Source organism: Equus asinus, chromosome 20 (genome assembly GCF_041296235.1).
Source record: "Equus asinus isolate D_3611 breed Donkey chromosome 20, EquAss-T2T_v2, whole genome shotgun sequence".
NCBI lineage: Eukaryota > Metazoa > Chordata > Mammalia > Perissodactyla > Equidae > Equus > Equus asinus.
Genome location: NC_091809.1, coordinates 91,514,252 through 91,542,184, shown reverse-complemented (window position 1 = coordinate 91,542,184; position 27,933 = coordinate 91,514,252). Strand labels below are relative to the sequence as shown.

The 27,933-nt window shown below is 43.6% G+C and overlaps 1 protein-coding gene across 1 annotated transcript; it reads right to left on the bottom strand.

The window, feature by feature from the left end:
* Positions 1–117: 117 nt before the first annotated feature.
* On the bottom strand, positions 118–27,933 carry OLFML1 (olfactomedin like 1). The gene is made up of 3 exons (XM_014861209.3): positions 27,251–27,933; positions 23,708–23,996; positions 118–2,448 (listed from the first exon to the last, which is right to left on the bottom strand). The coding sequence occupies exons 1-3, from the start codon at positions 27,377–27,379 to the stop codon at positions 1,658–1,660; spliced, it is 1,209 nt and encodes a 402-aa protein (XP_014716695.1). The 5' UTR covers positions 27,380–27,933; the 3' UTR covers positions 118–1,657.

The window sequence follows — 27,933 nt, the reverse complement described above, 5'->3', positions numbered from 1 at the left end:
TTCCCTGTGAAATAGGTAATGCTATTTTACCCGTGGGGCAGGTAATGTCCCCAAACCCATGAAGTGGGTAATATCACCATGTTTATTTATTCATACCTGCCTCATTCCACAACGGACTTGGGCTTTCCGTATCACTTTATTAGAACTGTGGGCAATTGTGCTGTATCCACGGGGTGAGTAATTCCATTCTGCCAAAGATCTACTCAAATGCTACGGGGAAAAAACAAACGAACTCTCTTCACTGCCTGTGGTCCCAGGCTGGGCTTGGCAGAGTTGCGAAAACAGCTGCAAATGCACAAAGCAAACCCTCTCATGTGACCAACCTGGAAGGACAGAGGCCTTGGCACATGATACAGACTGGCACCACAGCCTGCACTTGTGACCCAAACAGGCTGATTAAACAGACGCGTGGGAAAGATTTTGAAGAAGCCCCTCTGGACAGGCACAGCTGCCTTCTGTCCCCTGCGCCACATGGCACGCCTGCCGTGGCAGGGAGTCACTTGCCTGCTATCTGGCTTCCATCCAGATTCTAGAATATTTACCAGGGGCCTCTGTGTGTTGGGAATGGTTCACAGTAAACCCAAGCATAGGCAGCCCTCCCTGAAACATCGATGCTGAGGGTTTCTAGGCAAATATAACCTGCTGAGGTTTATTTGCTGAGTGTCAGTTTTATTGTATTTCAAGGAAGAAGAAAAGCAGGGGAAAGTAAGACAAGATGAGGGTAGAGGTGGGGTCTTCACGCTTAGGCTGGTTTTCTGGAAGAAGTAGCTTTTGAAAGGCCTTTTCAAAGGTCTTGTGCAGACATGAAAACAGGCGAAAAGGACAGATCATTATTTTTAGCCTGAAATAATGAACGTATTGCTTGTAAAAGGTTGAACAAAGAAATATACAAATTTGATACTTCATTGGGCAATGGGAAGACTATGAGCTTTGCAGTATTTTCTAGTTCCATCTTTCATTTTGTAGCTGTTACTTTGAATGGCTCATCTAAACTCTCCTCATCTTTAAATGGGAATTATAAAGAATTGTTCTGCATATCTCACATGAGTGAGATGAGAATTAAATGCCGTGATGTGGGGGCAAACACTTTGTAACTGGAAAGTGGTGTTCAACTGGTAACGTTCCTATGTTATTATTTTATCTACCTACCTTGGCGGAGGGGCAAAGCTAGGGGAAATGGAGCTTAAACATCAATAAGAAATAGTACTTTCGTTGGGCAAAGAAAAATGGAAGAATATCAATAAGCATTTGTGAAAGAAGAAAGAGCTTCAGCAAAAAGGCCAGAGGAGAGAAAACCCAGGAGTATTAGGGGCTGGTCTACATTTCTAATTGCTAAGGAAGGGCGAGAGTTAAAGTAAACGCTAGTAAAAGAAAAGGCTGGAAGTAACAGGATCAGAATGTGGAAGGCCTTGAGAGCCAGGAGGTTTGGATGGTTAATGGAAGTTGTTGAAAAATTTCTGAATGATAGACTCTCATCTAAGCTTTTGGAAGATCCCTAAGGCCATAACATCTGGGAAAGGATGCATATGCATTCCCACTTCTGGACCCTATCCTTGTATGTGATTGGAGGGACACTATATTGCAAAAAGGTTGTGGCCTCAATGTCCTGGAAAGCAGCATCCGTGGCCGTGGTGCTGTCCATCTCAGCTGTAAGGCATTACTCCAGAGGCTGCTTTCTCTTTGTCTGGACTTTGTAAATGATCTGGTTTCCATCATTCCAGGCATAGAGCTGCTTATCTCTGGGGTTGTAATGGATCATGGAGTGACTTCTCGGCCGCCTGGGGAAGAACAATTTGGGCAGATCCTCCTCACTGATAGTGCCCAGTGGATCATAGACACAGTTGATGCGATGGGGGCCGTGGCCACCAGAACTATAAACCACATAGAGAACCCCACACAAGAGGAACGAGGCTTCGGCATCCTGGCTTCTGCATGGAGTGTCCCATGAGTGTTCCACTCCCAGTGTGCCAGGCTCAATTTTTGTGATAACCAAATGCCCTTGGATGCCTGGCCCTGAGTGGATGGCCCAGAGCCCATGCTCATCCACAGCCAGGTCAATGTAAGTCGAGGGGGAGTGCTGGTAAACCAGTGCTCGGCCTGCCCCTCCTGGGAGCAGCATTCGATCTTCCACTGTCCTCTTCTGCAGATTATATTTGATTATCTCATTGGGAGTCCCTTGGTTGTGAAAAAATAGAAAACCTTTGTAGATCACTTGGCCTGTTCCCTGCCAGGATTGTGTTAGGATTAGCTTCCGGGGGGCTGGCTTGGTGCTGTCCTCCACGAATGCCCGTATGTTTGCAAATTCCCAAAAAGTGTTGCCTCTGGATCCAATGAAGAAATAAACCTTTGGAGAGTCGCTGACAGCATCTTTCATCCAGGAGCCATCTGTGTCCGTAGTCTTCTTCACTATTTTCAGAGACTTTATGCCCATCAGCATGTTGTCACAGCCTAGCCAAACAGGAGAAAAAGGACAGGTTACTTTATAAACATGAGATGTTTGCTTTTCTCACAGATTGCTTTTTTTTCCCCTTTAGTGTCTACAATAAAATTATCACACAGAGGGCTGGCCCGGTGGCACAGCTGTTAAGTGCACACGTTCCGCTTCGGTGGCCCAGGGTCTGCTGGTTCGGATCCCAGGTGCGGACATGGCACCACTTGGCAAGCCATGCTGTGGTAGGCATCCCACGTATAAAGTAGAGGAAGATGGGCACGGATGTTAACTCAGGGCCAGTCTTCCTCAGCCAAAAGACGAAGATTGGCAGATGTTAGCTCAGGGCTATTCTTCTCTTCGAAAAAAAGAATTATCACACAAAGATCAATCATAATTTATTGTAGGATTCAATGAATCAAAGAATTAAATGAATAAATGGATCTCTGTTCAGGGAGTTGCCATCCAGTTATAAGAGTGAGCACTTTCTTCAAAGTGATGGAAACAGCTATTGGCTGGGTCAGAGACTCTGTCACCCTCTAGAGCATTGGGGTTGACACAGTGACAATAACTTAGGTGTGAATCCACCTAATTCAATTCCATTTACCACGATTTTATTGGGTATCTACTGTATACTTAGCTTACAATGCTTTCCTGGAACAGTGCTAAGTATTAAGAATGAAAAACATAATACCAACATTATACCTTGAAAAGATCATCTTCTAATGATGGCTTCTGGTCCTTAACACTACCAGAACATTCTAAGAGTTCTACTCAACCATTCAATTATTTATTCATGAATGCATGCATGCATCTAGTCAGCAGACATGGGATACCTACAAAGGGGAAGATCCTGAGCTACATGTCATGAGCTGGGGGTGCAATAATAAATTAGAAATGCTTCTTGCTTAATAGGTGCATGATTGACTAGAATATAAAGCTTAATGTGAAATTTTTACAAAAGAAGGACAGAAAAGGGAGATGTCACTTGAGGCAGGGGAGAATCTGCATTTGAATTGGCCCTTAAAGGATTATGAGACCTGTGGGAAGAACATTCCTGACAGTTAACAAAACTACACTTGGGAAAGTCCTCCAAGATTAGAGTTAGTAAAGTAGTGTAGAGTTTCAACCAATGCAAGCTAAATACTTGATATTGCCTCAAACTATGTGCTTAAAACAAAGTAGTAAATTGAAACCAGCTCTGTGCCTGGAACCTTGAGGGTGAGGCTAAGGAATATGGATTTTATTCTATAGGCAGGTAGGGAGCTATTGAAGTTTTTGAGCAAGAGTGAAACATAGTCAAGGCTGCTCTACAAGATTCATTAAGCTGGCAGTCACACATGTGATGGATATATGGGAAAGAGACCAATAGGGAGGGCCTTTCTATAATCCAAACAGGATGATAAAGGTCTAAACTAGGTGGAGGAAGATGAAGTGAAAAGAAGAGGTTTACATTTTTTTAGCTCCTCACTGCCACTTCAGACTATTATTCTTCCACTTTCACGCAAAAATCCTTCCTGCTTTGTATCTCAGACTATCAGTTCCTTCTAGCCTAAACCATTGACTGTAGTCCAGGACACTACTCCATATGCATCAAAAGCCTGAGCACTTCAACCTCTTCAACTCCATGACAACTTACTTTCAAACCACTTTAGCAACCCCCTCCCATGGCCATACTCTGGGTCCCCCCATCCCTCAGAACTGTTCTGTATTAGAAATCTAGAACTCTAATATCCTACTCTCTACAACAACATCTTATCCTTCTATTTCTTACTCCTTTGCTCTCATCTCCTCTGCTCTTTCATTTCCTCATGCCCTCCAGTCCCTTGACCTCTGCTTTCTCCCAGGCTGTCAGCCCTCTCACCCAATAGCTCTCTCACCAACACCGTCACCCACCAACCCCTAGTTATTCCACAATATCCACTCTACAAAAATCCCCGGTCCTGGATCGGTTCGAACATCTGCCTCCGCCTTGGAGAGTTGTGTGTTGGTGGAGAAAATCTCACAATGGTGCATATTAGTGCCACTACACACAGGAGTCTCCAACCTCAGCTGAGCCCTGTGTAGTACATACTGTACTGCTTTCCATGGTTAGCCCCCCATCTTCCACAGAGCAGCTATCTTAAATCTCCCCCCACCCAACCACTCTCTTCATAACAGCAAATTAACTCCTTTGAAAAAATAAATACCCTCCACTTTCTGTTCCTCATTTATAAACTTTCCTCAGTTGTTCCTAACCTTGCTATCCTCCCACACATCTCAGAAGAGACCTTGTCATTCCTCCTGTCCAAAAAAAATACATTCACTTGTGCTCTGGTCTCATCCTCTTCCGGCTTCTTCTAGACTTCCTCCATGAATTATCCCCTTTCTATTATCTTGGATTTCTCCTTCACTACTAGTTCTTTGCTTGTAAACATCTTGCTTATATTAAAAAAATAATTCTTTCTCAATTAGGCACCCTTTTCTAGTTATTTCACTCTTTCCGACATTTTGTACAGCAGATTCTCCTACAGAAGTCTATACTCGCTGTATCTACTTCTTCATCTCCCATTCTTCCACTTCACCATAACTTTCCAGAAACTACCCTTCATAATGTTACCAGGAGCTTCTTAACTGAAAACTCAGAACTTTTGTGTTCATATCTCACTTGACCTTTCTGTAGCATGACAGTATTGATCAGTTCCTCCTTCCTGAAGATTTCTTTTCCCTGGATCTTTGTGTCACCACTATCTCTGTCTGTGCCTCCTACCTGTTTCTTCTCTGACAGCTTATGGCAGAGACAATGTCTGTGTTCAACAAATGTCATTTCATTTTCCTCTTCCCTAGTAACACATTCGCAGCCTCCGTTGTAGTTAGGCTGCACCCATCAACCTGGGTTCTGTCTAATGGGATGTGGATAGAAATGGTATAAGCCATTTCCACCTGGCCCTTAAATATTCTATCTTCAAGATGACCTTAGAGTCTTGAAATTCTCATGGTGACCAAGTTAAGGAGGATATAGGTCAAGATGAAATTAGTTCTACTGGTCATTTTGGGAAAAGTGGGTCATCAGTTCTAATTATGGACTTGTTGAGACTGCTTGTTAGACAGTCAATTGTGAGGTGAGCAGCGTCATGGAGGCAGGGAGTGGTGGCTTTACTAGAAGCTTGAGGAACCCTGTGGGTCTCCCTCAAATCCCACCAAAGTCTGTATCATGGGTAGGAGAGAATGGTCTTAATAAGAGCTGGGAACTCTGTGGGCCTCCCTCATTGACTACTGCACAGTGAGGTGGTGGAATGATGTCAGGTATATAACAGTCTCTCAAGGAGAACTGAGCACTCTGGCGGCCTCCCTCAAGTCATTCCAAAGGCTTTGGTGTAAGAAGCTGGATGTGCCAGTGAGTTGTCATTTTCTTCTTAATAAATGCTTGGGTTTTCTAGGCGAACTGGAGGCCAGCTAGAGTCAGAGAACAAGAAACAGGGTGAAGAGAGAGAAATGGGACACAAAGAAGAAAGGTGAGCAGCCAGAGAAGTTTCAGAGGTTCTGAGGTTAGTACACATTTTAGCAAACTGCTTGTTACTGCCAGTGTTTTGAGTAGCAGTTCTACCTAAGTTCCTTAATGAATTCAGCACCCACTACTATCCTACCTTTTCTTGTCTCCTCAAGCCTGCACCATACCCACCTCATTCTCATATGATCTTGCCTCTTATTTCACTGAGAATATAGAAGCAATCAGAGAACTTTATCATCTCCTGAATCACTTCAATAGTCTCCTACATGGTGGCCACACTTCCATCCTTGACTCCCACAGTCCACTTCCTGCAGCAGCCAAAAGGATCTTCTTAAAATGTAAGTCATATCATGTCACATGTCTGCTCAAAACCAGCGACTTCCCATCTCAATCAGAGTCAAGCTCAAGTATTTACCTTCCAGGCCATATATGGGCTGTCCCCACACTGCCTCTCTGGCCTTGTCTCCTACAACTCCCTCACCTTGTTCATTTTATTCAGCCATACAGATGTGGATCAAGGCTGCTCCAGAGAGAGAAGCCCAAGGCATCCTGGCCTACATGCCAATCTATATCATCTTCCAGGAAGTATAAGGCATCCTGACCTCATTCAATCTGATTTGTATCCAAAGTTATAGGACCACCCGATAACAAGACCCCACCTATACTGATACCATTTTAATGACTTTTTTACATGATCTTTCCTTTGTCTTGTAAAGAAATAACTCACATACCTATGCCTTATAAATTTAGCCCTACCCTCAACCATTGCAGCTCTTCACTGTCCGTGGGTGCTGTCCCCATGCTTGTAGTTCTTTACTGCCCATGGGTCATGTCCTCATGCTGCAGCTCTTCACTGCCTGTCCCCATGCTATTCTCTGAATAAAGGAGCACTAGTACAAGACCTTGAGAGCCCAAGAAATCTTTCTTTCAACTCCTTGGCTCACCGAGCCCACATCACTACTGGCATCCTTGCTATTCCTCAAATTGTGCCAGGCATACTCTGCCTCAAGAAATTGGCACTCTTGGTTCCCTCTGCTTGGAACCATCCTCCCCAAGATATCTGCATGACTTCCTCCCTCACTTCCTCTAGGTCTGTTCTCAAATGTCCCCTGATCATTAAAGTCTTTTCTGACCACCCTATGAAAAATGGCAACCCCCTTCTCCAGCTCTCCATAACCTCCTTAACCTAGTTCATTGTTCTCCATAGTGCTTATTATCTTCTGACATATTATGAATTCACCTGTTAACATATTTATTGCTTGACTCCCCTCAATAGAATGTAAACTCCATGAGGGCATGAGCTTTGTCTTATCTGTTTCATTTATTACTGTATATCTTGCCCCCAGGATAGCAACTGGCACATCATAGGCCATAGTTTGCTGATGAATGAACAAATGAGTGAACGAATGACTTTTCAACCACTAAATCTAACAGCCAGTTGTACCTGAACCCATTTTCTCTTCCTTCCCTCCTGCTCCCTTGAATTTTGCTGTGGTTCTTGTCCCTTCTCACCTACTCACAGACCTCATACCTGAAATTATCTCCCTTCTCCTGCCTCAATTGTCTCTCCCTCCCTACTGAATCATTCTCCTCAGTAAACAAACAGGCTGTAAGATCATCCATCCTGGAAAATCTTTCTAGTGTGACCCCAATCCTAGGTTCCACTTTATAATAAAACTCCTTCAAAGAGGAGTTTCCTCACCTCCAATTATCCCCTAAACTGCTCTAAGCAGCTTCAGTTCTCTGCTGGTCTAAACTTCCCTGCCCACTCCACTGAATCAGTTTTTGTCAAAGTCACCAACATCCTCCATGTAGCCAAATCCAAGGGTCAATTCTCAGTCTTCATCCTAATCAACTTCTCAGCAAAATTTGATTACTTGATCACTATCTCCCCTTGAAACTCTTTCTTTTCTTGATTCTGGAACACCCCTCCCCTTGTTTGTCCCTCGCATCTGTCTGGGTTTTTTTTTCTTGGCATCTGCTGCTGGTTCCTTCTCATCTTCTACCTTGAAGTGTTCTGTCCTCAGACCTTTTCTTTTCTCTAACCACAGTCACTTTCCAAGTCTCCTCATTCTATCTCATGGCTCTGAATATCCTGTGAATTCTAAATATTGATGAATTCAAAATTGGTATCTGGAATGACATCCTATCTGGATGTCTACTTAGCCCGGAACTCATGTATCCAACTGCCTACTCAATGTCCTACTTGGATCTTTTCAAACTTAACCTCTAGAGAAGAATTCTTGCTTTTATCCCCAAATTCTCTTTCTCCCTACTCTTCTCATTTCAGGCAAGAACCATCAACCAAGTTTCTTGCCTAGAAGTCATCCTTGGTTCCTTTCCTTCCATCTCCCCATCACTAGCAAGTTCTGATAGTAAAACCTACCTTTAAAATATGATGTTATGTTTAAATTAAAATCGTCAAATACATCACTCTCCTCCTCTCCTCACCTCTTCTTCCCCTACACTCGGTGAAGCCTCACCGCCTGCCTAGACACTAAAATAATCTCTAATTTGTCTCCCTGATTTGACTCTTGCTTACCTACAGCATGTTCTCCACAAAGCTGCAGGAGGGATCTGTTTAAAAACATAAATTATGTGACTGACCTGCCAAACCCTTTCTCCCATCACTCTTGGAATAAAATTCTAACCCCTTACTTGAGCCTGAAGGACCATCATGTATGGCTCTTCCCTGTCTCTGGGACTTTCTCCTTTCCTTTCCTCCTCTTGCTCACAGTGTTGTGATTTCATTGGCTTTCTTGCTATCCTGGGAGCATGTCAAGTTCATTTCTGCCTCAGGGCTCTTGCATGTGGAATTCTTTCTGCCTGGAATGCTTTTTGCTTGATCTCCTCACCTCTGCTCCCACTCATCCTGCACATCTCAATTTCAATATCATCTCCTTTAGATGCTTCCCGTGACTACTGTATCTAAATTTAAAATGACCTACTATAGCATCTTTCTGATTTCCTTGAGGTCACTTAGCACATTCTATAACTATGTTATCTGTTTTTACTAGCTCTTGTCCTTCTCCCCAACTAGACTATGAGCTCCGCAAAAGCAGGGCCTGTCTTCCTATTGACTGTTGTATCTACTGCCTAACTCAGGGCCTGTGGGTTCATACATATCTATTGAATTAATGAGGAAAATAGCTTCATTCAAGCAGATGTTTTTCTAGGGTCTAAATAGTGCTGCACATCCAGAGTTCTGACCACAGGCCTATCTTAACTAAATAATAATTTGTAAAGCAATTTAAAGCTTTTAAGATACTTTCAAATCCATTATTTCATTTAAAAATCTAATACAAGGCTCTCAACAAGGGAACATACGGCAGGAGTGGGGTTGGGGAGCAAGCTTAGCTGAGAAGAGCTGAGTCCCAGGAAAAGTCATTTTAGTGGGTGTGGGGACCTGGAATTGGCCACCCCAAGATATGTCTCTTTGGCATGAGGATTATTTGAGGCTGATTGCTTTTGATAAACTGGGACAGGGATGGAGGCTCTGAGGAATGGAACTTGCCCTTCCTTAGGACACATTTACATTTGCAAGGTAAATCTCTGTCTGTAAAAGTTGCCTCCCTCTCTGTACCAGGAAGAAGAAAGGAGATGACCTTCTCTCTAGAAACTCTTAATCAATACCAAAGGCAACGACTTAAAATCTGCATTTTATTGTGCTAGTCTGGTAACCTCCTGTAACTGACTTCCCTCCCCCTCCCAACGTTGGCATTTCTTAAGGATTAAGCATCTTTCCTTAGGCTAGGAACTGATTGCTGCGCTCACCTGTGACGGCCCAGCTCCAGCCCAGCTCCAGACAATCGACTTGCCTCCTGCTACGCCCACCGAGATAGCAGACCATTACCTGCTGTGTCCATCAAGCACTGTGCCGACAGGGCAATCTTGTGATTATTGTGGGAGGGACATTTCAGTCACATGTGAAACACCCCGTTTGGGGGTATATAACCACTATGTGCACCCCATTTCTTCGGTGCCCTTTCTTCCTTCGGGAAGAAAGGCCCCGGGCCATGGTTCCTCAGAAAACTTTGTTTAATTTTCTCTTGCTATTCTGTCTCATGTGAATTTAATTCGTTCTCCAGCCAGACGAACCCACATTTGGGGAAAGGAAATGTCCTCCTCCCCTACATGGGCATGTCTTCATTGACTGCTCCCGGTGGCCTTGACCGGCCCACAGTGTGGCCAGGGCCAAACTTTGGGGCCAGTTGTTGAAGTCTCTCAGCCATCAGTTGCCATCATATCCCCGTGTTGACATGCTTTGCCAGACTCAGGGATTGCTTCCCTGTGGCCTCTGGGTCAACTTTATCTTGGTTGACCTGGATTATAGGAAGTCAACCCCTGGGGAAGGCAGAGAAACCTGGGCTAGCTGGCAACCTTACAATAAATTTCCAATATCTCAGCATGGCACTCAAGGTCCTTCACCCACATGGCAGGAGGAGGTAACAGAAGGATCCCCCTCCACGCTGAGCTTTGGGGGCTATGGGCTATGATGTGGAAGAGGGAGGAGTGGGGTGCCCTGTTTACCAGGGCCCAGGATATCTTTTTTCATTTCATAAACTGAATCTGTCTCATATGAATGCTCTGCTTTTCCTGCATTCGCTGGTGATCACAGAGAATGAATGAATGAGGGTTTAAGCCTGTATGTGATCATAGATACCTTTAGTGGGGAAGAGGGTGGGGGTTCCATGGGACATTAGAGAAGCTCAGAAACTGTTCCCTGTTGCAGAATGAGTGCAAAGTTTCAAGAAGTTAATAAATATCTACAGATATGTATAATATTCTTGGTACTATGATAGCTACTTTATTTACATTAACTTATCTAGTTCTTACAATAAGCCTAAGTGGTAGATATTTTAATCTCCATTTTTCAAGTGAAAAAAAAATTAAGGACAAGGTTAAGTTACTTGCATGGGCCACACTGCTCTGGGATCCTCTGAGCTCAGTGTGAGCTTGGAGGCAGGGCCAGTTAGGATACTTGCAGTTAGCGCCAGGGTCAAGGTGGATAGGTGTATGAGTGGGAAGGGGTGGAGAGTGTGTGAGTCTTGGTGTGCCTGGAGAGGGATGGGTGAGAGGGATGGGTGAGAGCAATGGACTCCCTGGGACCTAATCACAGGGTGATATGAAATCTGCCTTGACTAGGAAGCCCCCAGCCTGTCCATCCCTCTGGGAGGAAAGTCAGCAGGCTTGCAGCCCAGCTACAGAGGGACTATGTCTAAGAACAGACACATTCAATGCCTTACCCATGAGAAAATGTTCATTTAAAATACAGCAGAAACTAACACAAACATTCTTCTTTCTCCTTTTACTCCTCGTTTGTAATGCAGAGTCCTTGGAGAAATAGCAAAATAAGAGAATGTTGATAGATGGTTTGGATCAAGGAAACACAGTTCCGGGACGAGAGAAGCAGAGAATTTTCCCTTGTGCTCCCCTCTGCTTCTCCTATCCTTTCCTTTGTAGATGGAACCTGGGACTGGGAGTCAGAGACCTGAGTGGTCTGTACTAGGTCTCTTTTTCTCTATGTGTCTCCCTAAAAGTCCATTTGTCAATCCGGCCTTAGCTTTCCCAGCCATGAAACAAGGGGTTTAGGCTGGATGCTTTCTATAGTGTTTTCAGGGCAGATATTCTATAATTCTTATAAATTCTGCTTCTTTTGGAATTTGGGGAGAATATACTTCCAGTGTTTGAGTAAAAGGGTAAGTTAAAACTCCATGCTGTGCTTCTCTTGAAAGAGATAATTAGCAGGAGGAAAAAGCGGAGGAATGATAGGAAATAAATTTAAAATCTCTGAGTCCAGCCAAGATGCAAAGCATTTAACAGAGACAATGACATTTTGCAAACCAGAGAATGAAAATCTGCGATTTCCTCCTCAGGCAGAATTGCAGACAAGCAATTAGGACAGAATTTGGCCCAACGCCTCGCAGTGAATTCATATACAAATATCACTTATTTGATTCTTTTTAGTACTTTTCCCCTATTTAATAGCAACACTCTCTAGACTTGGTGAGACCTGTCCCTGTGTAGGGGAGTGACCCCTCCTTCTGGATGTTGGTAGAAAATGGACAGGGGGTTAGAGGTGGAGGAGTGGGTGACAGGGAGACAGGTAGAGAGTCTGTAAGTATAATCTAGATGGGAGATATCCAAGTAGTGATGGGCATGAAAAAATGGGTATGGATTCATGAAATAGAGAAAGAGAGGTCAGGTTTTGTTAACTGATTAGATTGAGGGAGCTGAGTGACAAACTGGACTCCAGATTGGGTTGACAGAATGCATGAAATAGCAACAAGGAAGGAAGAGCAGGTTTGCTTGGGAAGAAGAGTGATGAATTCATTAAAACGAAGAGAATTCCTGTAAAACCATGAGTATGTTTGACTGCTTCTTGAAATTCTCTGTTATAAACCTTGACTTTTTCAACCACCTGAATTGTATTCATGTTAATAAATATTTGTCAATACCTGTCAAGTGACAGGTACGACGTTACACACTGGGATGACAAAGATGACACCTCTTAGATGAGTGACAAGAGATTTTCACATGTTGAGGTTCATGGAGAAACTATTCTAGTTCAAAACTGATTAGGTTTGAGCTAAAAGCCTGATTTATGGCCTATCAAACATACATTGTACATCTGCTCAACCATTAAGTAAAGAATGCACTCTCTTAAAATAAGAATGCAGACTTCTCCTCCTACGCCCTATTGGTAACACCAGGATCAGTCCCTTTCCTGACCTGCTAATTTGCAACTGAATAGCTCTTTGAAATTTTGATGAGAATGTATCCCGGGTGTGTTTAGTGTATGTTATTTGTTCTAAAACCTTCTAAGACTGTACTGAAAACTATGCTTCTCCGGACCACTTTCTAAGGCTTTCCCAGGTTATAATCCTCACTCTGGCTCAAGTAAACTCACCTTATTTCTCTTATCTATAGAAGGGTTTATTGATTATTTTGTGTCAATGTGAGTAATCAATTATAAACCTTCAAGTAATTACGACAAAATTGTCAATGTGGACTTTGTTCTAGAAATTAGGGTCGTTTCATACTTTTTGCACACAGTATAAGTTTTAGATATCTCAGCATGGCACCCCAGGTCCCTAATCTGATCTCCTTTGTCACTTACCCTCCACACTGGACTGATGGCTAGTCATCAAATTTGCCATGGCCTCTCACAAGTTTTAGACTTTGCCCATACTTTTCCTTAGCTCACCTTTGCTAACTTGGGCTATGTCTACTCATCCTTCAAAGCAAAATTCTCTGACTTCTGCAGAGCTGTTAATTGCTCTTTCTTATGTGTCCAGAACATTCTGTGCTACCCTCATCCACGGCAGTTATAGGGCTGAATTGGAACTGCATATTCACTTTGTTTCCCTGCAAGCACTTTAGACAGGAGCTGTGTCATACTTGTATTTTTATCCACAGTGCCTGGGACACAACACATATCCCCCCTCACTATTCAACTCTTACTGCTTACTCTCCAAACTCAGGAATTGGTTGGATTCAGATAATGCAGTATTAGTCAGTATCCAAACTTGCTATCCCAATTCATGCTATGCCAACTTAGAAATCAGATAACAAGAGGTACATATGGACATTAGCAAGTGCTATTTTACTGTCCAAGAGCCTGGGTAGCTGGAGGCAGAAAGGCAGGAAGGCCAGCTTATATGAAATGGTACTCAGGAAGCCATGGGAGGATTTGGCTTTGCAGAAGGGCTATGAATCCAGGGGGAGGGCGTACACAGGGCCTGGCATACAACAAGTGCTGTATACGTTTTGGTGAGTCCCACAGAACTCTTTAGTAAATCCTATCAAAGGCTTTTCTAAGTTCCCAATACTAAATTCAAAGTATTCCGTGGCACCCAGTACAGAGCCCTGACAGCTTCCCTTGTTGGTGATTAGCAATAGATCGTGGGGAAAAGCACAGACTTGAGGCATGGCTGTGTGTTGCTCAAGAACATCAAGTAGAGAATTTCACTGGCGTGCATGGAAGCTGGAAGATGTGTGAGTCCAGCCTGCGTCCACTATGGGGTCTCTACAGGTGCAGTCCAGAAGCTTGGAGTCCAACACAGTCAACCTCCTTCAGATGCATCCTACAGAGGAGGCCAGCTTTCCATAAACCTCTTCCCATAGTTGATTTTTTTCCATAGTATTTATCTTCTATCTGACATATTGTAAGTGTATCTGTTAACATATTTATTGTCTGACTCCCTTCAATAGAACGTAAGCCCCGTGAGGGCAGGACTTTATCTAATCTCTTACATTCCTGTTGTGTGTCCTGTCCTAGAACAGCATCTGGCACATATTACAATTTTTTCTGTTTTAATTATGAATATGGTAAATATCAACAGATATAACCTGCATCAACAAAAACTCTGATCCGGAATAATTTTTAAAGATGTAAAGGGTTCCTGAGACCAAAATTTGGAGAACTGCTATCCTAGAGAATCCAGGCTGGTCAACATTCATGTGAAGTGAAGCATGAACTGGTCAGTCGTCTGGGGAATTTCTGATCAAACAGCCTGTGTTTTGCATCAATTATCTGACTGTTGCAACATCTTAAGCATTCCAAGGTTATAATTATGAACTTCTTGCTTTTATTTATTTTTCATTTAAAGACTGAGCTGGTTTTTGTTTGTTTGTTTTCCCGTAATATTCTTACCAAAATAAAAAGGATGGAAATGTTCTCAATGTCTAGGCATGGTACTGCCATTCTTCCATTTGCCTGGTTAGAAAACAATCATTTTGACATTTCGCCATGGATTCTTCCTGTGAGATAAATCTCACTTCATCCTGTTCTCTTCATCCTTTCTCAAAGTGTGACAGGCTAGGGTCTGCTTGCCTCAACCTGAACTTTGCAGTGGCCTTCTCAGTGGTTCTTCATTCTTTCCTTAAAACGATCAGTCACACTAATGCCCAATCCACTGCATATAGAAATTTGCATACTTAAAAACCAATCTCGATTACTGCCCATTTCCAGGAGTGTCAAGACTAATAGCCTTAAGTGGATGTCATTAGAGGTTCTAGTGGAAGGGTGGGCTCCAGAGCCAGATTTGGAACTGCTTTGGCCAAAAGAATGTGGTAAAATGACCAGACCATGGTATGCTTGTGCCCTCTTATTCTCAGGCATCTGCCTCCATCATAATGGCCCAACTTCGCCTATTGAAACATCAGAGGCCACGTGGAGGAGAGCCGAGCCCTCCCAGCCAAGGTTATCCTCAACCAGCCATCCCCTAGGCAACGAGCCACTAATTGCAGATGTATGAGGGAGCCTGCCAAGAGCAGCCAAGCCTGGCCCAGACCAACAGATCTGCTCAGCCGCCCTCTAGACTCCTGAGAAATTATCAATGATTGTTGTTCTAACCCACTAAGTTTCAGAGTGGTTTGTTATGCAGCATTGTTGTGGCAACAGATAATTGGATAAATGATACAGGATGTGGGGGAGGGTATTGTGAGCAGATACAAAGGCTGAGATGACTTGAGTGTGTCTAGAGGATGGTGCGTAGTCCTGGATGCAGCAGGAATGTGGGAAGAAGACAGTGCTGCATGAAACATTCTGAGCCACAGTTTCTTCATGTGAAAAGAAGTCATAATAGTATCTACCTATCAGGGTTGTCATGGGCATTGGACCAGGTGACAGACAAAAGGGCTTAATGCAATCCCTGGCAAATAGTTGCCTCCACTTTCTAATAAACTTCTCCACAAGGTCAGAAAATATTGATCTCTACTCTGTTCCAGGCACTGTGTAAACTTGGGGAACACAGCACGAATAATACCGGATGCATGAAGTATATTTTATGTTTCCAGAATAGCAGATCAGGTACAGCAGAGAGCATCAGGCAGATGGGGACAGACAGTAGTGGCACAAGACAGAGCTGAGACACGTTCAAATATGCTGTGTCCAGTTGTTAGCTCGATATCTACTTTTACAATAAAAGTAATACAATAAAGTACAATAAAATACAATAAAAGTAAATACAATATATAGAGTACATATAATATTTATAGTTTTTATTTAATTAACAAGTATTACTTTCATAAAGAAAAATAAAACAAATCATTTAAATAAAGCTAGGTTGGGGTCAGGGGCTTTCTTTACGTTATTTCATGGGGTTTGCTTTGCCCTCTAGGTTGCTGTTGCCATCAAAGTTCATAAAGCAATGACGTGTTAACACTATCAACATAACCATGGTGGCAATATCAGATAAAGCCCTGAAAAAGGGAGAGACCGATATGGGAAGATCAGTTAGGAGGCGCTTGCAGTAATCAAGACTAGAGATGATGAGAGAGTAGTGCAGATAGAAAGAATAAATTTAGAAGATATTCAGAAGGAAGAATCTACTGGAGGTGATGAATGGTCACATGAGGGCCAAAGGGATGCTCCTGAGATTTCTAGCACAGAAAAGTGTGTGTGGAACCCTTCTGTTAACTGAGAGACTAGGGGAGGAAATGGAGGAGTATTATTGTTTAAAAGTAAATGAAGAAAAGGCAGAGAATTAAAAACTAAGGAGGCGGAAGAAGAAAACAGACCCTTATTGGCCAGGATTTGAAATAATGATTTAAACCAAACTGTTTGTGAGTAGGAATCATCATAAAAAAGCAATCAAGAGACTGGTATGGTCTTCATGTGTGTCCCACAGAGAGCTCAGAAAGAGCTGAGACTTCTGGGCCCAGGCAACTAATTTCAGAACAGGGGCTTCTACCTGGAGTGCCTCTGTGACAGCCCTGGAGACGGCCTGCCTGGCTCCAGTCTCCCCCTCCTATGCACACTCAACCTCTCCTACTGCTAGTCTATTCTGTACACTGTGGCCAGATTGACCTTCCTAAATCCTTCATGTGAGGCCTGACACTCTCATGCTTCCCACTAGTAAGCAGAATGGCACGATGGAGAGAGGTTAGTGTGTGTAGGAGTCAGCCTGGCTTGGTTTGAATCCCAGCTCTGGCATCAATTAGCGGTGTGACTTTGCACAAATTGTTTATCCTCTCAGTTACTGATTTCCTCATCTATAAAATGGGAGAGAATTATAATACCTATCTCACAGGGTTGTTATGAGAGTTAGATGATATAATCCAATAGGATATACCAAATGCTTAAAGCCACACACACACAAGCACTGTCACAGTCTCCTGCATTTACACCTGTGTGTAAACCCTCATGCCCCTCCTTTGTGGTAAATACATCTGTTGCAAATTAGAGTTTTACATCTCTTAATGTTTTGTTCCACTCATCACAGACTAATGGACCCTGGGAGCTGGCTCACAGATAGGTTTTATTTGGCTTCCAGTGGTTTTTTTGTTCACTTATTTGTTTTGGATTTTGTTTTGTTTGTTTTTAACGGCTTTGAATATGGGACCTGCACATCATCGACACTACCTGAATGGATCCCTCAGGCATTTAAATTTGCAGTAACAGACTTTCTTCTTTGAAACATGATCTAACAAAAGATATGAGTTATTTAATTCAGCAGGGAGAGGGTTACTTGAGGTAACTTGCATTCAGCCTTGCAATAAAAGGAGCGGACTAAAACAGGAAATAATATAAAATCTGCTGTAATGGCTTGTTTTCACTACCTTGAGAATTTTTCTTCACAAGCTATTTACAAGTTAAATAGAGGTTAATACTCCTATCCACACAAGAATGCAGCCTGTGGAATCTGCCAAAGACTATGAGTTGGATAAATCCTCAATCTGGGTATCGGAGGTAATGATGCTTTGCCATAAATTGCCAAGGGCAATGCAAAATTTCTTTTTCCTAGTAAAAGTTGCAGAGTCAAAGACTTGGAATGATTTTTAAATATGTTAGATTGTTTTCAAGTAACTTTCACTCACTTCATTCTATGTTGTGTGTTTGTGAAAGAGAAAGAGTCGGGGGAGAGAGAGAGAGAGTGTGTGTATTAGAGTTAAGATTCTAAGAATTTTATCTAACCCCAAAACATTCCTGGGATTGTGGCCTTCACCACATGAGCATCATCTGCGGATCACCTCTAGAAAAAGGCTAAAGATTTGAGAACAGCTCTATAGGAAGTAGCTTAATTACAGAGCAACTCTATTTATTATTCCTGGTATCTGGCTGTTTGTAGTTGCCTGAGAAATATTCTAAGAATAAATGAGAACCATTTAGACTGATGTTAGAATTTTCTGGAAGTCTTCGTAGACATAATGTAACCACGGGCTCTCTAGGACCAGTTCAACTGAGCCCGTCTTACCAACAGAGTAATTAAGAGTGGTTTTTCAGGAACTGAGACCCTTCGTCCAGTTCAGGCCAGTTGAGACCACCAACGCATCAACTGGGCGTCCGCAAATGCCTGTTAAGTGATCTTTCTGACATCAAAGGGCTGAAAACTCCACCCTACGATCATACTAACACCACCATTTTGTGAACGTGCATCCTGTGGAGAGGCGTGAAGCTTGACTACACTTGCACAGATCATCAATTACCTCACTTCTTCTTACTTCCAATCACCTATCTCCTCACTTTAGAACACCCTGTCCTTCATCCCATAAATTTTGCCCCAATACCTGGATTGAAGAGACAGATCTGAGATCTGATGCCTCCTGTCTCCTTGCAGATGGACCTAGCAACAAAGCTGATTTCTTTTCCCAAAAGCGGATGTTGTAATAATTGGCTTTTTTAATGTGCATTGGGTAAGAGAACCCCATTTTTGTGCAGTGACAATAAGGTTGACTTTTTTCTTTTTTTTCCTTTTATCTTTTAAAGATTGGAACCTGAGCTAACAACTGTTGCCAATCTTCTTTTTTTTTTCCTACTTTTTCTCCCCACATACCCCCAGTACATAGTTGTATATTTTAGTTGTGGGTCCTTCTAGTTGTGGTGTGTGGGAGGCTACCTCAGTGTGGCCTGATGAGTGATGCCATGTCTGCACCTGGGATCCGAACCGGGGAAACCCTGGGCCGCAGTAGTAGAGTGCACGAACTTGACCACTCAGCCACGGGGCCGGCCCCAAGGTTGACTTTTCCAAGGAAGCTCCATCATCCTTTCCGTACAGGTTTTCCAAAGAAACTCTCTTTCTAAGATAGCATGTATGTATGAATGAAACTCTGTGATGTAACCTCTGGCGACCCATTCCTAGCCCATAATCCCAAGGCATTTGCCCACACAAGGGTGCTGACTTGAGTCTTAAGGATTTTAGTGAAAGTTTCATAGCTAGCTCAGTCCCTGAGGCTAAGGTTAGAAGACAGGAAGATAGGAACCTTATAGGACGAAGGTGGGTACAGGTAATGAGTTGCACCAGGTGGGCCCAGCAGAATTTTAAGATGGCCTCTAAAATGCCCAATACCTGCTGGACATGCGCTACATAATCCCATTCCCTTGAATGAGGGCAGGACCTGGCAATATGATAGAATAGCACCCCTTGACTAGGTTACATTATAAGATAAAGCTAAAGGGATTTTGCAGATATAATTAAGGTCCAAAATCAACTGATTTTGAGTTAATCAAAGGGAAGATTATTATGGCCAGGCCTGACTTAAATCAGATAAAAACTCTTAAAAGAAAGACTGAGCAATTCCTGAAGAGAGGGACTCTCTTCCTAGTCTTGAAGAAGCAACAGCCACATTGTGAGCAGCCTACAGAGATGAGCAGCCTCTAGAAGCTGAGGGCCTCAGTCCTAAAACCACAAGAAAGTGAGTTCTGCCAAAGCCTTCAGTGAGCTTGGAAGAGGACCCTGAGCTCCAGGTGAGAATGTAGTCCAATCAACACCTTGACTGTACCCTCATGAGACTCTGAACAAAGGATCTGGCTAAATTGCCTCTGGACTCTTAATCCACAGAAACTCTGAGATAATAAACGTGTAAGCTGTTTTAAGCTGCTAAATCTGTGGTGATTTGATACACAACATTAGAAAACTAAGATAGGAATGGTTGTTAACAGAAATGGCCAAAAAAGTGTGTGTGTGGGGCACAGTATGTAAAATACAAATCCGTGCATGGCTGGGGAATAAATTGGCATTCCAAAGTCTATCCTTGGGCAGAGAACCTCTGAAAATAGTAGGTCAGGGGAGTGCTAATCACAAGTGTGATTGTTTACACGTTTGTCTTCCCCTAAACTAGGCTCAGAGGGGCCTCTGCCATCAGTATTTCTTCTACAGGCAATTTTTACAGCCTCCTCCATGGGAAGCCCTGACCCAGGATCTGTGAATACAGAAATGAAGACATCAACATGTTCATGGTCTGGTTGAGGAGTCAAATCCACACAGAAGAGAGTGTCAGTGCTCCCTTAGAGGACTGAATGAGGGACTCCAGAAGCGCTCTGCCTAGCAGGGGGCATTCACAGAGTATCCACAGCATTTTTGAGACATAAAGGGTAGGTAGGAAAAACAGTATATATACATTTTAAATGCAACTGCATGTAGGTAAGTTATAGAGAAGAAGCAGCTAGAGCTCAGCTTGGGCCACTTTGTGAAGGACCTTCCCATACAAAAGGTTAAGAGATTTGAATGGATGTTTTTGTTGTTGATAATTGATGGCAAATGACAAAAAAGTTCTACACAGAGGACTAATATGATCCATTTTGTGTTGTGGGAAGGTCTGTGTGACAGCAGGTAGACTGTGGGAGGCAAGACCAGAGGCAAGAGAAGCAGCAAGAGAGCTCGTGCAAGATGTGGACATGTTCTACTCAGTCCTCTATCCCTACTGTGTAGCAGACGGCCCATCCTACAGCACAGGGCAAAAAGAGTTTGTTGAATCATAAACTGATAAGTCATCAAATGAGGGCTCCAGAGGCAACAGGCATAGAAGCCACAATCTACGAAAGTTAAAAGAAAAGTTTTCACTCACCATGGAGCTGGGAGAGCAAATATTTCAGGCCTTCCAGGTCTGAGAAATGAGGGAGAGGATGAGGGTTGAATAAGCAGCAAGTTCAGACTCAAAACCTCTGCTACGGGGCCGGCTCCATGGCCGAGTGGTTAAGTTCATGTGCTCCGCTGTGGCGGCCCAGGGTTCGGATCCTGGGCGCGGACATGGCACCGCTTGTCAGGCCACGTTGAGGTGGCATCCCACATCCCACAACTAGAAGGACCTGCAACTAAGATATACAACTATGTACAGGGGGGGTTTGGGGAGATAAAGTAGAAAAAAAAAAAAAAGATTGGCAACAGTTGTTAGCCCAGGTGCCAATCTTAAAAAAAAAAAACAAAAAACCTCTACCGAATTCTAGCTGAAGTGGAAAGGGCAACCTCAAGGCCTGAGGGGCTTAAGGAGTCCAGGGACCAGGAGCAGCTCAGGGATCCAATTCAGCACCACTATTCAGGCTTGGGGTCCTGACTGAGCCCTGGCACTAAAGTTCAGGCACATTCTAGCTCAGGCCATATTAGCACCCAAACCTCCCCATCAGTTTTTTAGGCAGCCTCCATTCATCTACTGCCTCATCCTTGCCCTTCTCCTCCCTTCCCTCACTTCATGCTTACCCTTAGTTGCTCCCTCTCAGAGGATGGTTCATCTCAAGATAATGTCAGGGCTAAAAAGGATCACCCATTTGACCAACTTGATCAACTAACTACTTCATATTATAAATATGGCACTCTCCTGTCTGTCTTCTGAATCAGAGATAAGATGTTCTTTTTTCTATCAAAGCCTAATAACCCCTCTGTCTGTGCTGACATCCTTCTATCCATTCATTCATTTGTTCACTTAGTTATCCACTGACAAATATTTGTAGAACATAGACACTATTCTAGGCACTAGGACAAGGCATTGAACGCAAAATGCAGGATCCAGGCTCTCAGAGGGCTGACTTTCTAGATAGAGAGGCATAAAATAAGCCGTGAGCAAATAAGTGAACTAGAAGATTTCAGAGTAATAAGTGCTCTTCCCCACCCCCAAAAGAAATAGTAGAGTAGGGGCCAGTCCAGTGGTGCAGTGGTTAAGCGCACACATTCCGCTTCAGTGGCCTGGGGTTCACTGGTTTGGATCCCGGGTGCGGACATGGCACTGCTCATCCAGCCATGCTGTGGTAGGCGTCCCACATATAAAGTAGAGGAAGATGGGCATGGATGTTAGCTCAGGGCTAGTCTTCCTCAGCAAAAAGAGGAAGATTGGCAGATGTTAGCTCAGGGCTGATCTTCCTCAAAAACAAAAGGAAATAGTAGAGTAATAGGTAACTGTTCCACAACTCCTCATGGGTTTCTTATCTAAACATATTTCAGACCAACCACCCAATGACCTAAGCCAAAAACCCAGCAAGCATCCTGGACTCATCTTTCTCATTCATTTTTCACTTTTAATTGTCAGTCACCAAGCCACGTGGATTCCAACTTTCAATGGCTCTCAGATCTATCTGTTCTCCATCTCACTGACACAGAGTGCAGACATCGTCACTTCTTGCCCAGTTTACAGCAGTATTTCCATGGCTGGTCTCTCATCCAGTCACACCCTCTTCCTTCACATCATGCCCCTGCTTAAAATTATCTAATGGTTCTCTAGTTTCTCCAGGCAAGTTCAACCTCCTTAGCTTAGCATGCAAGGTCTTTCCTTATCTGGGTCCTGCTGAACTCTTTAATCTTGTTTCCCTACACTCACCTGCCCCATACAGCTTTCACTCAGCCATATCTGCAGCTTGACATGTCCAAGTGTTATGTGCTCTCATGCCTTTGTTATGTTATACCTTCACTGGCTCTCCTCTTGGCTCATCCTCTGATATCTTTGTTCAAAACTCAGATCAAGTGTCACTTCATTTAGGAAGACCCTTCTTCTAATGACCCATGGAGTTCTTACAAGGATTACAATGAGAAGAAATGTGAAACCACACAGCACAATGATGGCACTCAGTTTATGTCTTGTTTCCCTGATTGAGTTTCTCTCATTTGAGGCAGAAAAAATTAGCATATAAATAAAGTTTCCCTATTTGCAATGAAACCATCTCAGAATATAGACTCTGAGGTGGGGGAGCTGTCTCTCTCCTAGTTTTAATAAAATGGATTCATTCACAGGAGATTTTCTTTTTCATTTATGTTTCTGTTGCTTGATACTTTTATTATAACTTGATCTCCTAACCATTATTATTATTTTTTTGAGGAAGATTAGCCCTGAGCTAACATCTGCTGCCAATCCTCCTCTTTTTGCTGAGGAAGACTGGCCCTGAGCTAACATCTGTGCCCATCTTCCTCTACTTTATATGTGGGACGCCTGCCACAGCATGGCGTGACAAGAGGTGCGTTGGTCTACACCCGGGATCCGAACTGGTGAACCCTGGGCTGCCAAAGTGGAACGTGTGAACTTAACCACTGTGCCACTTCATAACCACTATTTTTAATGGCTTGAAAGTGATTCTGATAGATCACAAGACAGGAGACAAATCCCCTGGATATCACCACTCTCCTGACAGCACACACAGTAATAATTCACTGCAGTCCCCAGCCCTGAGGTTTGTTATTGCCATTTCCACTTTCAGACTATTGCCTGGCACATTTGCAGCTGCTCCCTACTCCAGGGCACTGGGAGAATCCAATCTGCCACTCTCCTTGGGAGGATCTGGGACCATACAGCCCCACCAAACCAAGGTCTAGCAGGAGATGCCTTTCCTGGGCTGACCCCCGGCACTGTAGCCCTGACCTTCTGTGGGGCCTTTAGGAACATCCTGTGAAAGGAAAGCTGCTTTCTGAGAATGGATTGTCCTTCAGACACCTGTTCCCTGCTAAGGTTTCTCTCCCAGCACATGCACACAAGAGCACACATCCAGGTCTCACTTTCATACTCGGTCAGACCCCTACGTGTGCTGAGTCTGTGTCTCTGAGTGTGAGATTCCCGAGAAGGGGTAGGAAAAGAGGCAGTTCTCTTACTTGCATTCAGGAGAGTCCGGATCATTTTCTCTTCTTCAGCTTCTTGGACTAGCTCTTCTGCCAGCGTCTTGTCCTCTGACTCTCTGCACCCGTCCTCTTCCCGCAGGTACTCTAGGTAGTCAACCTCCCGTTGGGCACGCTCAACTCTCAGTGCCAGGTTATGCACCGCACTCTTATACTCACTTGTGTAGGTCTGACACCTTCCCAGCAGAGCAGATATATTCTTGGAGAACTCTTGGAAGTCTTGAATGTATGCCCTCGTTGCTTCAGTACATTTTTCCAGTCCTTGCTTCAGTCAGAAAATAAATTCCCAAATTATTGCTAGGTATTTAAATTGCCCAAATAATATAAGTAGCTATCATTCATAGAAAAAGATTTTAAAAAATACAAATAATTAAAAAGGGGGAAAATAAAAATCACCCATAATTCTTTAATTCAAAGTACTATTGATATTTTACCAAATTTTCAGTTTTCTCTTGCTATATATAGTTATACATATAGACTATAGTCATGCATATATAAATACATATTTTAAATTGTGATTTCACTATATGTATCTTTTATAACACATTTTTATTTTTTTAATTTTATTTATTTATTTATTTTTGAGGAAGATTAGCCCTGAGCTAACTACTGCCAATCCTCCTCCTTTTGCTCAGGAAGAGTGGCCCTGAGCTAATATCCATGCCCATCTTCCTCTACTTTATATGAGGGACGCCTACCACAACATGGCTTTTTGCCAAGCGGTGCCATGTCCGCACCCGGGATCCAAACCAGCGAACCCAGGGCCGCTGAGCAGCAGAACGTGCGTACTTAACCACTGTGCCATCGGGCCGGCCCTATAACACATTCTTAACTTGCTGATGTATTGTGAACATTATTTCAATACCAATTAATACATAGCTATACCATAATTTTAATGATACAGAATTCCACTGAACTGATATCCCATTATTTATTCTATTAGACTCTTTTTGATGGATGTTTATGTAGTTTTCAATTTTTTGGCATTTAAACAATGCTAAAAAAATCTTTGTGTTTACATCTCCGTGTACTTATCTGGTTACTTTCGTAGGTTTCTAGAAGTAAGCTCCATCCCCAGCACCTGGCACAGGACCTACCACACAGTAGTACTCAATAAATACTTACTGAATGAAAGGATAAATGAATGAAGGATGGAGATGGGATTGCTGAGTGGAAGAATATGTATATATAAAGCTTATTTGACAGTTTAGGAAAATGCTTTCCACAAAAATTGTAAAAATGTATACTCCAAACAGCAGTATGTAAGACCGTTCATTTTGAAAGGAAGAAGAGCGAGTGAGAGAGGGGTGAGGGGAGAGACAGAGAGGAGGGGTGAGAGGGAGGAAGGACAGGAGGGAAAGAGAGAGAGCTAGAGACAGGGAATGAGAGAGAAAGAGAGAAAATAATTCCCTAAATCTATCCTCTTTTTTCTCACCCCTCTGATACAAATCCCCCAGGGTGGAGACAGTATCACTTTGTTGCTAAGTGTCCACACTGGCCAACAGTGAGTGCTTCCCGGGACTTGGCTTCCCCTCCAGGGCACCGCCACCAGCATGGGAAGATCCGTACAAATCACATCCCTATCTTTTTCAAATCCATGTTCACAGCTGTGAAAGTATTAGTCTGTACTTTATACCCTTGTCTGCAGACAAACTCTTCAGGTAGTGAGGAAAAGTTGCAGGCCCTAATCCCAGGGCACGTTGGTGCTAAATGCAGAGGGCCCATCGTTGAGCATAATGCTGGCACTTGTAAGGAGGTGAGCCTGGAAATGAGGTGTCTCAGGAGAGAACATGTAATGCAGCGGTAAGAGGCCCCTGGCCTGGCAACATCTCATGCACTGCGTCCAGGCCTCAGCCTGCTGGCTGGACAACGTTAGGTGTAGGGACCTGAAATTGGCCACCCCAAGATATGTCTCTTTGGCATCACGATTATTTGAAGCTGACTGCTTTTGATAAACTGGGACAGGGAAGGAGGCTCTGAGGACACGTTTATATTTGTAGGGTAAATCTCTATCTGTAAAAGCTGCCTCCCTCTCTGTACCAGGAAGAAGAAAGGAGATGACCTTCTCTCTAGAAACTCTTAATCAATACCAAAGCCAAGCACTTAAATCTGCATTTTATTGTGCTTGTCTGGTAACCTCCTGTAACTGACTTCCCTTACCCTCCCAAAGTTGGCATCTCCTTAAAGATTAAGCATCTTTCTTTAGGCTGGGAACCGATTGCAGCGCTCATATGTGACCCCCCCCCCCCCCCCACGCCAGCCCGAGGCAACACACCTGCCACCCTGCCCCGTTCACTGAGACAGCAGACCTATCTGCCATTTCCATCAAGAGCTGTGCTGACAGATCAGCCTCACGACTATTGTAAAAGGGACATTTCAATCATATGTGAAACACCCTGTTTGGGGGTATATAACCACTCTGTTCACCCCACTTCTTCCGTGCCCTTTCTTCCTTCGGGAAGAAAGGCCCCAGGCCATGGTCCTCATAAAGCTTTGTTTAATTTTCTCTTGCTATTCTGTCTCATGTGAATTTAATTCGTTCTCCGGCCAGACGAACCCCCATTTGGGAAGAGGAAATGTCTTCCTCCCCTACATAGGAAATGTGCTTAGCCTGCTCTGAGGAATTATTTTATCCTGACTGTAACTAGATAGCCAAACAATTTGGACTTGAAGATTTCTCAGGAAAATGTTGAAAATAAGTATTGAAGACCAGAATGTCTTTGAAAGAAGATAATTCATCAACATTTAATTTGTACAAAACCAAGGCATTAAGCATGAAGTAGTCAAAGTCAACACCAGAAGTATGTCAAAGGCTGGGGTGGAGGGTTACAGTTGTCCCTGGGAGCCTGTCTGTGCTGCAAAAATGTTGGGTTTGCAAATTTTAATGAACTGGCAGCTGTAACATCTGGAGAGGAGGCCCCCAACACTTTCTCTGTTTTCACACTGCTGAAATCGGCTCATTCCTAAATCCAAGTCCAGTTCAGCGAAAGAAGCTGAGACTTGGCCTCTGGGTACAACAATATCATGACTTTTTACAGTAACCTAATGGTTTATCATAAAAAGATGAAAAGAAAAGCTAACATCCTCTATCATCCTGATACAGTAAAACATGTGACCAAAATTTTTAATTTTCATATTTTAAAAATTGAACTATCAAATAATAACATTTTGGACATTTATCTCCATGCCAAGCAATGTTCTAAATCTGAATTAATTTACTAAATGTTTAGAACAGCCATGGGAAATAGATTCTATTACCATTCCATTTTACAGATGAGAAAAACTGCCGGATCAGAGCTCAAAGGGAAGACCCGCTCAGGGCCTGGGAGTGGGGCAATCTGGGCTCTGGAGCTGGTGCTCTACACCATGAGACTATAAAAAATTTCAAGTGTAACTTTAGCAATGTAACTAGCATTCACTATCAGGAAAAATGTATCCCAGTAGATAGGGAAGCGTGGAGAAGGTAAAGCGACTTCCAGGAGGCAGGTTCCCTGGATTAGGTGCACAGATGCCACCTACCTCCAAGACTCGGAAGCGCTGGTAGATGTAGTGCACCATGCCCGGGTCCTGGGCACACTGTGGCGGGGGCAAAAAAGCCACGAGGAACAGAATCAGGAAGGCAGAAGCTCGCTGAAGGGACAGCATCATCCTGGAAACCACTCAAGGTGGAATCTTCTAGGCTGTGCTTCTTGAAGAAGACTCCAGTGTCCAAGTGGTGGTCTCCTGCTTTCTAGACGCTGCCGTAACAAATCCTCTAAAAACTGCCGGAGAGCAGAGTCCGCTTGTTATTCTACCAGATGCGTGATCTCACTTTGCAAGCTGGTGATCAAGTCCAGCTGTTGGCAAGCTGGTCCCTGGAGGCCTTGCAGGCCGACTTGGGGTAGAGAGCTCCCTCGGTCCATCCGTGGGCATCACCTTTGACACACACTGGCCCTCCCAAGCCTAGTGGTGGTACCCTATTCCAGGCCCGGGTGAGTGTTCACTGGGGTGGGGGCGAGGAGGGCTTCTCCCCTCTCCCCAGCTCTTTCTTTTTTCCTTTTGCTTTCTTTCTCCCTAGTGGACTCTGCAGTCCAATCACAGGCCTGACCCAACACACACCACCCCCAACTTCTCAGAGTTGGAATCTCAGTTTCATCTCTGGCAAAATTTCCCAGGATCGTTTTCCCAGAAGTCCTGTTGGGAGGAGACCCCACCCCTCCTCC

Bases quoted from the DNA above. Each gene is read 5' to 3' on its own strand.
- OLFML1 (XM_014861209.3), bottom strand. From the start codon at position 27,379: ATGATGCTGTCCCTTCAGCGAGCTTCTGCCTTCCTGATTCTGTTCCTC. The intron at 23,997-27,250 runs GTAGGTGGCATC...TTCTGACTGAAG, and splicing joins AGCGCTTCCGAGTCTTGGAG to CAAGGACTGGAAAAATGTAC. The intron at 2,449-23,707 runs GTAAGAGAACTG...CTGTTTGGCTAG, and splicing joins CCGGACTCTCCTGAATGCAA to GCTGTGACAACATGCTGATG.